Source organism: Hylobates moloch, unplaced genomic scaffold, assembly GCF_009828535.3.
Source record: "Hylobates moloch isolate HMO894 unplaced genomic scaffold, HMol_V3 SCAFFOLD_14, whole genome shotgun sequence".
Taxonomy (NCBI): Eukaryota; Metazoa; Chordata; class Mammalia; order Primates; family Hylobatidae; genus Hylobates; species Hylobates moloch.
Genome location: NW_026652289.1, coordinates 98,231,215 through 98,243,898, shown reverse-complemented (window position 1 = coordinate 98,243,898; position 12,684 = coordinate 98,231,215). Strand labels below are relative to the sequence as shown.

Below are 12,684 nucleotides of genomic sequence, written 5' to 3'. Positions count from 1 at the left end.
AAGATTCCATAGCAAGATTTTTTTTTTTTTTTTTTTTTTTTTCGAGACGGAGTCTCACTCTGACGCCCAGGCTGGAGTGCAGTGGCGCGATCTTAGCTCACTGCAAGCTCCGCCTCCTGGGTTCACACCGTTCTCCTGCCTCAGCCTCCCGAGTAGCTGGGACTACAGGCGCCAGACACCACGCCCGGCTAAGTTTTTGTGTTTTTAGAGACGGGGTCTCACCGTGTTAGCCAGGATGGTCTCGCTCTCCTGTCCTCGTGATCTGCCCGCCTCGGCCTCCCAAAGTGCTGGGGTTACAGGCGTGAGCCACCACGCCCGGCCTCCATAGCATATTTTTTTTAACAGAAGCATACAATAGGCTGAAATGAGCCATGGTGTAGAAGTCAATCAATGCATTTAGCTCTGTCCAGTTTTACAGCCTATGGAGGTAACATAAGCTACTATCGTTAGTGCAGGAAAGAGTTCTATTTGAGTCCATCTCCCTTGGACTCAGCATCAAAACATTTTTCTTGTAAATCAGGCTCAGTCCTTGGATACCTTCTGAACAATAATGCTTTTACCTGTTTCAGATACTCATTTCTTACCTTGGGTCCTAGTTTAGGTAACTAGGTAATCCTCTCGATAACCTCTCTAGTACCTCAATCCCTCCTAGGATTTGTATTTCTCTTAATAGTTCTCATTCTGGGATGTTGAGAGCCTATCTAAGTGATACCAAGAGTTAGAGTCCTAAATGCTTTGGAAGCCATCATGGTGGTCGGAGGCGTACTCTCCAGGTGGCAGGTTTTCTCTGCTGCACTGGAGTCCCTCTCCTCCCTTGTTCCTGAGTTGTATGCCAGAGCCTAAATTGCTCCACTGGATATAGCTATTCCATCTACCTCATTCTCACATAATTCATCATAATTGATTAGGCTACTCTTTGCTATCTTACACCAGAGTTCAGAGTTTATCTTATTCCACACAGCAATCTCAAAAATGATTTATAATTTCTATAAAATACGTCTCTGTTTGAGCTTGAAGAAATAACATGAATGATGACATGAGCAGAAACAAGCAAAAAAAAAAACTATTCATCTGAGGTTTTGACATAACACCATTTCTTGAATCTCTGAGATACAGTATTTTGCACTGTACACTTTCCAACAACATTCCTAGTACAACCTGGAAATTGCCATCTTTCATTGTCAGTTAATATTTTCCTCAAAAAATGCACCATGCCTTTAGCTTCCCTACAAAGGCGGGTATTCCAGTCTTATAGTTTGGGAGCCATTTAATAGTTATACTATAACTTAACTGTGTTTATGAACTCTGCAACATTTTTGTTGTTCCTGTTCATGGGTCTTTGTATATCCTTTTGAATTTCTTACCTTCTATAAAATTTTTTAATTCTCAAAAACTAACCTTATTGGCACTTAACTTCTTCACCCCTAATAAAATCTTTTCAAGTGGCTAGCATCACCTCCCCAGACTTACAAAACTTCCTAAAAATATGACACTATCTCTTAGCACAAACTATTATCACTCACTTTTTATTAAGAGAGCTCAATATGTAACTACATTTGCTAACACAAAATTGGCTTACTTTAAATGTACAACTTACACAGATGCTTAAAAACATAAGCCATAATCTTTCATGACAAGACTGGCCTGCACTGGCAACAGGATGTCAGGGAAAGAGCAACAGACTTTGGATTCTGGGCAAGGCACAATAGGAGTCAACCAATACCCTTAATTCGCTATATGGTGTTGAGCCTTCCTTGTTTTGCTCCTCTGAGACTCAGTCATCTCACTTGTAAGATGAGGCTAACAGTACCTTCTTCCCAAAGCTATGGTGACAAGTATGAAATTAAAATGCCTAGAACTGAGTCTGATAGAACAGCATACCTATTGGTTTCTTTCCCTTTCTCTTAGTTCCATCTCACAGCAGAACACACTTAAACACTTCAGCTCCAGTTGGGACTAATCTCCTTATACGTATTATCTTTCTCTCCTCTGAACCAATTTACAAACACATGTCTTCTTTGGGTTCTAGTCTTGCCTCCTAGATGAATTTTACTGTTGGACCTTTTAAGCTTTATCTCTAGCAAGAAGTAGTGTCCCTAGCTGGTTCTCTACTGCTTCTAGGGACCCTTGGCCACTTCACTCCTCAAAGGTCTCCTTTGACTCCAAAAGCACAGACAGCAAAAGCAAAATAGGCAAATGGAATTACATCGAAGTAAAAAGCTTCTGCATAGGCAAGGAAACAATCTACAGAAAGATGAGACGATCCATGAATTGGAAGAAAGTATTATTTGCAAACCATATATTTGATAAGGGGCTAATGTCCAAAATATATAAAGAACCCAAACAAGTCAATAGCAAGAAAGTAAGTAACCTGGTTTTAAAATAGGCAAAGAACCTGAGCAGACGTTTATCAAAAGGATAGATGTAAATGGAAGATATATCAAACAATGCTCAGTATCTCAGGGAAATGCAAATTAAAACCACAAAGAGGCTGGGCTGGGGTGGCTTTTGCTTGTAATCCCAGCTACTCTGGAAGCTGAGGCAGGAGAATCACTTGATCTCTGAAGTTTGAGGCTGCAGTGAGCCATGATCATCAAGGTACTCCAGCCTGGGTGACAGATACCCTGTTGCTTAAAAAAAATAAAAGAAACAGCCAAAAAACCAGTGTGATATCACCTCACACCTGTTTCAATGACGATCGAAAAGATGAATAATAACAAGTGTTGGTGAGAATGTAGAGAAAAGGAAATTCTTGTACATTGTTGGTAGGAATGTACATTAGCACAGCCATTTCGGAAAATACTACAGAGATTCCTCAAAAACTAAAACTATAATTACTAGAAAATATGATCTACCAATCCCACTTCTTCATATTCAGTCATGTGTTGCTTAACAACAAGGATACGTTCTGAGAAATGAGTCATTAGGTGATTTTGTCATTGCTTGCCCATCATAGACTGTACCTTAAACAAACATAAATGGTACCACCTACTATACACCTAAGCTATATGGTATAGCCTATTACTACTAGATATGTTTAGATACATAAACATTTACAATTTAACATATAGAGCATGTTACTATAGTGATTACTGTAGACAATTGTAACACACTGGTAAATGTTTGTGTTCTAAACATATTCAAACATAGAAAAGGTACAGTAAAAATACAGTATTATAATCTTTTGGGACCACCATCATGTATAAAGACTGTCATATATGCTGTCCATCATCACCTGAAATGTCATCACGCATCTCAGGGCTGTATATCCAAAGGAATTGAGACTGATATTTCAAAGAGATAGCTGCACTTCCATGTTTACTTCAGCAATATTCACAATAGCCAAGATATGAAAGCAACCTAAGTGTCTACCAGCGGATGAATGGATAAAAAAGTAGATGTACACACAATGGAACACTGCACAGTCTTTAAAAAGAAAGGAATCTGTAATTGTGACAACATGGATGTAACTGAAGGACATTATGCTAAGTGAAATAAGTCAGGCACAGGAAGAAAAGTACTGTATGGTCTCAATTATATGTGGAATCTAACAAAGTCAATCTCAGAGAAACAGATTTTAGGAAGGTGATTACCCGAGGCTAAGGTTTGGGATAGAGAGTGAGGTGGGAAAAGGGGAGATGTTGATCAAAGGGTAAAAAGTTTGAGCTAGACTGGAGGAATAAAATGTTAGTGATCTACTGCACGGTATGGTGACCACAGTCAATAATAACATTGTATATTTCAAAATTACTGTAAGAATAGATGTGTCATGTTCTCACTAAAAATAAAATGATATGTTTGTAAGGGGATGGATATGTTAATTAGCTTGTTTGAATCTTTCTACAATGTATATGTAACTCAAAACATTGCATTATACTCCATAAATATACACAATTGTTATTGTCAATTAAAAATGTTACTGTCAAATAAAAATGTCAATTAAAAAAACAAGAGAATCATTTTATATTATAGATCATTCTAGTGTATTAGAAGCAAAAAATACTAGACAAAAGATTATTGTTATGCACTGCATTTTTATGGAATATTTTGCAAATAAGTTGCCTTCTACTATTACCAGTATTGCTATGCTTGAAGGAAGATTTACCAAAAAAAAAAAAAAGCCCCAAGTTGTCAGATAAAATGTGGAATGATAAGAATTTATTTGTAGGCAAAATTATGCACTAAATGGTTTCTACAGGAAAATCCCCTAGGAGTTTTGATACAGATGATTTCTAAAATTTTAAATTCATACATACCTTTTAAGGAATACATCTATTGCTCTTCTATTTTCATATGTAGATATTACTAAAGCCTTTTCACAAAATGTAATAATCTACTTAACTCCGAAAGGTTGACAAAACATCTTTTGTTTTTAAGTTAAGAAAAATTGGCCGGGTGCAGTGGTTCACGCCTGTAATCCCAACACTTTGGGAGGCCAAGGCAGGCAGATCATGAGGTCAGAAGTTCGAGACCAGCCTGGCTAATATGGTGAAACTCCATCTCTAATTAAAAAAATACAAAAAAAAATTAGCTGGGCATGGTGGTGCATGCCTGTAGTCTCAGCTACTCGGGAGGCTGAGGCAGGAGAACCCAGGAGGAGGAGGTTGCAGTGAGCTGAGATCGTGCCACTGCACTCTAGCCTGGGCGACAGAGTGAGACTTCGTCTCAAAAAAAAAAAAAAGAAAGAAAAATCATTAATATTTTTCCTTAGACTGATTTTACCTCTTTCAAGTTAAAAAAGGGGGAAATTAAGAATGCCGTGTGAGCAGGTATATTTGCTACATAGCTTTTAGTAGGACTCTTCAAATGTGCTCTGATGATCACATTCCTCAGAACCATCAAGGGAGCATGTGAATAGCCAGACTGCACCCTCCTGACCTGGACTGTCCACAGGTGGTGAGCTTTTTTAGTTTTCATTTTAGATTTTCTTTTATTATGTTTTTAATTGTGTGTGTGGTTATTGCTCTTGTTTTATTAAAGGGCATATATTACATCAGTAACTCATGTAATTTAAATGCATATGCCTGGCCCCATTGTAGGACCACCAAGTCAAAATAATCTGTGAGAATATGCCAATAATTGGTCATTTTAAAACAACATCCCAGGAACAACTACTACAAAAGCTTTCCAGATGATTCTAACAACCAGCCAGATTAGGATCCACTAGTCTAACAAAGTATATACCTTAGGAAATTTTAATACCTTCAGTTTTATATCCTTACTTGGAAGTCAAAATATTCTGACGGTTTTATAACCATTCAGAAAACAAAATATATACATGACGTAAAAACCAGGAAGTATGCTAATTTCCAATATCACAGTCTCTTTCAGAGCAAGATTTTTGTTCTTCTGCTAGGAAAATTATTAATACTTCAAACTGATGTTAAGTTCTGATTTCAGGTAAAGTGTATCAGACTGCAAATACAACATCCATCAAGCAGCTGTTTTAGTACAGTATTTATTGCACCCTACAAATCTTGATTTATAAAATGAACCAAGGATTTGAAGTAGAAACACTGAGAATGAACTATTTCACATCAAAACCTGAGAGTCCTAGAAATTTAGTGGCTTTCATATTCATACTGGTTTCTCGTAAATATCTCTGAGTTGAACTAAACCTAGTGGCTGACTCTGTTCTTCATATTTTATCAGTTTTTCCAACTTAAAACTTGAATAAAAACAACCTTTGAAATGAATAAGCATATTGCTGCTCTAAATAGTCAAAGTAACAATCCCTGTAATTCTGAATCTACCAATTATTAGCTGAATGACATTAAGCTAGGTAAGTTTTCAGCATCTGCTTCCTCACCTGTAAAATGGGATAATAATAAAATAAAATTAATAGTGATGTTATAAGAATTAAAAGAATGAAAAACAGGTAAACAGCCTGGAAAGTGCCTAATACATAGTAATTCTGAGTAGTAAGCTTTTATGCCTATTCTTCTGAGCTCTCAGGAGATAAAGTCATAATCTTAGCAATTAAAAGCCACAGTTTGAATTTGGATTTGACTTTAAAGTTTGTGGTTTTTTTTATTTAGTATCCCACCTCTCTTGATTCAGGCATTTATCCAACACATATTAACTCAATGCCATATGGGTATAAAACACTAGGCCGGGCGCGGTGGCTCACGCTTGTAATCCCAGCACTTTGGGAGGCCGAGGCGGGCGGATCACGAGGTCAGGAGATCGAGACCACGGTGAAACCCCGTCTCTACTAAAAATACAAAAAATTAGCCGGGCGTGGTGGCGGGCGCCTGTAGTCCCAGCTACTCGGAGAGGCTGAGCCAGGAGAATGGCGTGAACCCGGGAGGCGGAGCTTGCAGTGAGCCGAGATTGCGCCACTGCACTCCAGCCTGGGCGACAGAGCGAGACTCCGTCTAAAAAAAAAAAAAAAAAAACACTAGTCTAGGCACAGTGTAAGTTAAAGGATTAAAAAAAAAGACAACTTGCCTCTAGACTATTCTGGAATAGAAAACGAGAAATGCACATAAATATGAGAGTCAGTGTGATAAGAGGCAAGTACATGGGAATTTTGAGGAGACAATAAATAGTTAATTCCAGCTGATAGGTGGTACAAGGCTGAAGGTGGGGGATCAGAGAGTCACCATCATGGTATAGGAATCAAGACAGCTGCACAAATGGTGCCAACTCAGCAGGGGCCAGCAACAATGGAAGAATTTGACCTCATGGGGAAGCTTCTGGCTACACACACTCTAAGGTCTCTTCCTACTGGAATGCTGTTCAAGGTGAAGATTCTCTGAAACATTATCATCAAATATCCACATCTATAGACATTGGATTTTTCTGGTCCTCTGGATCCTGAAGACAACAGTTGAAATAAATAATTCAAATGCGTGAGCTTATAATTCCATAAAGCTATGTCAGAGAGACAGCATCCCACAGTTTGACAGCAAGAGCTCTGCACTCCAATCTGGCTAAGGTTACTTATGGAGAAAAGACAGCACTGCTACCTCATGATAACTACGTAGCCATGGAGAGAAAAAATATGCTGGCATCCGCCCAAAGCCCAGTAAGCAGATGGCCATGGGAACAGAAACCATCATGACAATTGGCACCTCTTTGGGATGCTCTGAGCAGGAAAGGGGCCTGGAAAATGTCCTTCTTTGGCTGTCCTTCCTTCAGAGGCATATGGGTGGCACAGGATGGGGAAAACTGCCTGACTGCTGCCAAGGGGAGCAAAGATAGCCTTTAAAATCTAGGCTACTGCAGCTTCCTGGGTAGTCAATCTGGTACCTTTCAGCAACCAGAGACCATCTTAAAGATGTGTGTGCTGATTTCCTCTAGGACAGATGATATCCAGCGGATTCCATTCAAAGTTGGCTCACAGGATAATAAGAAGCCAAGCTCCAAGAGGATGGAGGGGTCTGAGTCCTCTATAGCCAGGCCTCATATGTCAGATAAATGGCACAGGATTGTTTTATCTGTGGTTTTATTCTTAACCAGGTGGCTATAGATAACCAAGAGCACGTGTGTATTCCAAGGTTAAGTGCCATTCACTGAATGACAAAGTTTGTTAGCTGGTTGAAGGGTCATCATCAGTAACAATCTGCTTTGCAGAGGCTTGCTAATTTGGAATTTTTAGAAGTTGAAGAAGATCCATTTTTCTGAAATGTATCATCTTGTCCTATTTATGATATTGCCTAACATTTCAAGCAACTACATTAACCAATTGGCATTAAAGCATTTCTCTATTATGTCACAACATATATACACAAACCACACACACACACACACACACACACACACACACACACACACACATGCTCATGCACTCCTTAGTCTTCATTTGCCTTTGAGTAAACTCTGAATCAACAGCAAATAAAATACAATGTCAAACTGCTGGCCTGTATCCCAAGAAATAGCAAATGAACTTCAGTAACAAGGACATCTGACTCTCAAAAATCACTCCAATGTAAGATAGATATTATTACCACATGAATTACATTTGCATAACATTTGACTACTTTTCACTCTTAAATCAGTTTTAAATATAGTTGAGAACTACCCATCCCTGCAAAAAAACAAAAACACAAAATGTCACAACAGCCAGTGCATTCAAGATCCCTTTGACCTATATCATTCCTAAATAAATTACACAAACTGTGTTGTTTTATAAAGACAGATTTTTAGAGTGGCAAACCCTAGTTATTTCGGTTGTCATAGAAATTCAAATAGTTTAGCAGTAAAGATTTCTGATTATTCAATAATCTACTCACATCCACCACAAAATGGCTCATGTAGAGGAGTTTGATCACAGCTTTGGTCAAGACAGAGAAGCCATAACCAGCTACTGGCTGCAGATATTATTATGTTATTTGATAATAGCAAGTAACACTTGGTCATATATACCTTTATGAAGTATTATGTAGAGTAATAGCTTAGTTAATGATGACAATCCCATGATCGGGAACATAATAATAATATGCAATTTGTTTAAATTGAGATAGTAACAGACCATCCCAAAAATGTAAGTAATTAGCATGCAACTAAAATAAATGGTAAGGGATTGGAATAAGTGCGGAGGAAGTTGGGTTGAGAAATAAAAAGTAAACAAACTCTTACATTTGCATATAACAGTCACTTTCCAAAAGAATATAATCCAAAGTTGTTCCCACAAGAAAGCAATTAAACTTGTTAGTTAAGGTACTCTTCTCATTTCCATGGTGGAGAAGGGACTTTATTCTTAAGAAGGTAACCACTCAACTCTATCCCCTTACTGATCTCTTCTCAAAGAATAGCTTGTGACCACTCAGGCATGACCTAGGGCCTTGGCTCTACTCCTCTCCCTGACTGTGCCAGTAAGTTGTAAGGGAGTCCGTGGTCTTCCACGGGACTGTCCTATGAAGACACAACTTTTCCTATGGGCAACCCCTAAATTGTTGAATGGATAGGAAAATGAGTGGTTAAGTCTCAGAGTCCATCTTTTCACATTTTTTTTAACATTACACCTTTCTCTCCAACCCTGTAAACTTACTGGAACCAAGAAATAGATGCCAGGCTGTTGGCTTAACCTTTGGTTTCACTCACCTTTTCTTTGACAACTGATGCCACAAAGTTAGTTGAGGTAAAATGGGGTTTGTGCCTAAATTTAGCAGAGAAATCTGATCCACAATGTGTTGGGTTAAGTTTGGGCTCATTCCAATATGACCCATTTAACATATTCTTTGATTTTAAATCATCAAGCCCAACTCCTTAGGAGAGCTGCCTGAGTAAAACAAAATGCTCCCCAGGGTAAGCATGAAAAGTCATTGCAAGTAAACTCTTTCACCCAAGTAAACACAGAACATGCTCTAAAGAAGTGCTACCCAATGTTAAAACACAATTAGCTCACAATGTAGCATTTAAACATGAATACCTCCAGCCAAGATCTTCTCTTCCAACTCCGCCATTTGCTTTTTATAGGCCCTTAAAGCTGCTTCTTTGAAAGAAGGACGAATTCTCTTTGGCTTTGTGATCTCCACTGGCTGTTCAGGAATGTTTTGGTTTTCATCTTCTCTTATTTCCATCTCAGCTGATGTTTCATTTAAGGGTTCTAATCCATCTTCACTAACCATATCGTCTGCTGGACCATCATAACCCTCATCTTGTGGGGTTTCATAAGGTGTTTCATATGAAAGGTGATCATATGCTTGCATTTGTTCATCTGTTTCAGTAATACTAGCCCTGTTTTCTAGTTTAGCAAGGACTTGTTCCATCACTTCAACATAATCTGTTTCATTATCAGCCACTGGTTCAGTATAATCTTCCTCATCCTCTGCTTTATAGTAATAGGGCTCCGTGTAGACATCAGAGTCAAGTGTGGTACTTGACTCATTTGCAGTTGATTGAGATAATGTCCGAAATCTCCCCATTAATGAAGAGCCACTGTCCTCATACCCACTCAGACTCTGTGTGCTTTTGTTCCATACTACTTCCAAGGCTGATTTAGCCCTCTGCAGTGTAGATCCAAATTTTGGGAAGCTGAAAGTCTTATCTGAAAGGTCAATGCTTAATCGACTATGCCATGATTTGGGTGGGGCATCCTCTGAATCATCACTTTGCAATTCACTTTGACTTCGATACCTCATGGACAACTGGTTTTGATTTTGGCATAGCTCATTAGAATTAGCTCCCTGATAAGAGTCATATTGGCCAACCCACTGGGCTTGGGGTTCATTATCCAAGCCAGGGCATGGAGAAGAATTGTCATCTTGAGTTAAGTCGTAGCTCTCTAAGTCATCTTGAAGATCACTGTGGCACTTTCCCAAGTATTCTAGGTCTTTATTGTAAACACCAAGCTGTTGGTCAGAAAGACTGTTTGTTTCATAATCAAAACCTTCCTGGGTGGATGAATCCAAGCCTAAATCAGCTCCTTGCTCTACTTGATTCCATTCCTTCCATGGAGAAAGATCCTCATGTAAAGAGAGCTGGGAATCACTGTAATGACTCCGGTCTCCAGATGCACACACCATGCCGTTACTCATTCCACTATCCACAGTTTCTGTGTTTTCAATTTCAGTCTGTCCTTGGATACCCTGAACACTTCCATTCAAATGCTGGTCCTTGGGACTGTCATACAGGGTCGCTGTTCCTTCCTGTTTCCTCTGCCATAGCTCCCGGTCCGAAGACGACAGGAGACAGCTTCCATTAGTTCTAGTGAAAAACTGATTTTCTGAAAAATCCTCTGAATAAGACTGACACAATTTGGAAAAATCTGATTCAGAATGACTAAGTTTAGCAGTGAAAAAATCACTCTGTGAGTGCCAGAGAGGTGTTGCATCTGCATAATGGGTTGTGGTTTGCTTTTCCAAGATATCTGATTCTGGCAACTGTGAGGAGATTTTATCATAATCTGATTTATCTGAAATTCTGCTGCTATTAGCAGTTTTATTCTTGGATCTAGCACTGTGTGATTTTGAGCTTGGCTTGGAAGTACCTCCCTTTGTTAGAAGCTCTGACTTGGAAAGCACAGCGTAACTGTTTCTATTGAGGTCAGATTCAAGATCTTCATCACTGTCATCAGGTGACTGCCAATTGTTCTTCTTGATTTTTGGCTCTGGAGTAGACAACTTTATATCCATGCTTTCATATGTCTGGGAGGACGGTATCCCTTTCTCTTTCCTTTCTCTGATGTCATGAGTCAGAATATCTGTTGAGACTCCAATGCCTGTTCCTTTGAGTTTATATGATTTTTTTAAGACAGAATCCCTTTGCTGAGGGGTTTCAAAGTACACAAGTATAGGTCGAGGCTTTGCATTTGGGCAGTCCCTCTGGTGTCCTATCCTCTGAGCAAATTCAATTTTAATAGCATTTGGTGCATCTGAAAAACCCATTTTATCTATTAGAATTTGGTACACCACACTTTCAACATATTCAAATCTTTCTTCAGGCACATTTAAAAATCTCAGGCTTGCCTTGCTACCCATATGACCTAAGTGCTTAATATAATCATGGATGTCTCTAGTTTCCCTCCGAGACTGGACAAACCCTGTACGTAGCTGCTCAATTTCACTTTGTACAACCTCCACACTGCTGGAGATCTCATCGATGGAGTGCTTGAGAGCATTGACGTGCCCTCGTAATTCAGAAAGTTCTGTTTCAATCTGACTTATTCCCTGAAGTTCCTTAAAGATCATTTCCATGACATCATGTGTTTGGCTAATGCAGCCAGAGGAACTGAACCCTGGCTCCAGGGCATTTGTCTTTGGGTTTCGGACAGTTCTGTCCAAAGACTTGCTTCTTATTCCCCAGGATTTTTTCATGGTGCTTAACTCTGAGTCTGAGGAGACACACTCTTGACTCTTTTTCCATTTTCTCAGTTTTCGTAAAGCTCCCAGTTTTAAGCCATGTAGAGTACGCTCCCCGTCAGAGCTGCCCTCAGAGGGTGCAAGGCTGCTTGAACTCTTTCTGTTGCGTCTAACTGGCATTGTGTGTGTTGATTGTGCCTGGTTTTCTGTGCTACTCCTTAGTTCATTTAATGATTCTGAGTAGGAACTCTCAGTTGAAGAGAGCTCTTGAAGCAGATCCTCATTATCACTGTTGGTTACTTTAGCATTCTTTTGTAGGCCATTGGCAATAGCTACTCGGTAACTGAATGTTGGTGATAGGGAAAACTCTTTACTAGCCTCGTCTTCCTTAGTGGATAAGTTGTGAGTGGATGAACACTTTGCAATCTTCTTTACAGTGCTTTTAAAGGTATAAGAAAATTTGGGGGATTTGGTCTGGCCAGCAGTGGGGAAGTCTTGATCCTTTTTCTGCTGACGATACTCTTTGTTTTTGTTTGTATTTCCCAATTTCTTTGTAAACATTCCTTTGCAAAGCTTATGAATGTAAGGTAAAATCAAGCTCTTGAAAAAATTAGCCACCATGGAGAGCAATTAGTGCAAGCTTTTCCGCCCCAGAAAAGTAAACAAGTATCAGGATGAAAATCTGAAAATCCAAGGCAAGCATCACTGTTCAGATGTTCTGTGAATCACTGGAAAGAGCAGGAAGGGCAGGCATGGCTCTGCCACATTGTTGCTGTCCTGTGCAAACCAGAAGCCAAGCTCCATCTATGAAAGACATTCTTTCCTGGAGGAGGGGTTTCATGAATCTCTCTCATTTCCACATAACTCCATGCAGTGTCTAAAAAGAAATGAATGTTAAAATAAATATCAGAATTCAATTCTAGATTTATTCCACTTC

The 12,684-nt window shown here is 39.2% G+C and overlaps 1 protein-coding gene across 1 annotated transcript in view; it reads right to left on the bottom strand.

Annotated features, from left to right (window-relative positions):
* UNC13C (unc-13 homolog C) overlaps positions 1-12,371 on the bottom strand; it is a 620,990-nt gene extending 608,619 nt beyond the window's left edge. The window contains exon 1 of the mRNA XM_032174369.2: positions 9,377-12,371. Within this exon, the coding sequence (XP_032030260.1) occupies positions 9,377-12,368 (2,992 nt within the window). The 5' untranslated portion in view covers positions 12,369-12,371. The remainder of the gene's footprint in view (positions 1-9,376) is intronic.
* Between the last annotated feature and the right edge of the window lie 313 nt (positions 12,372-12,684).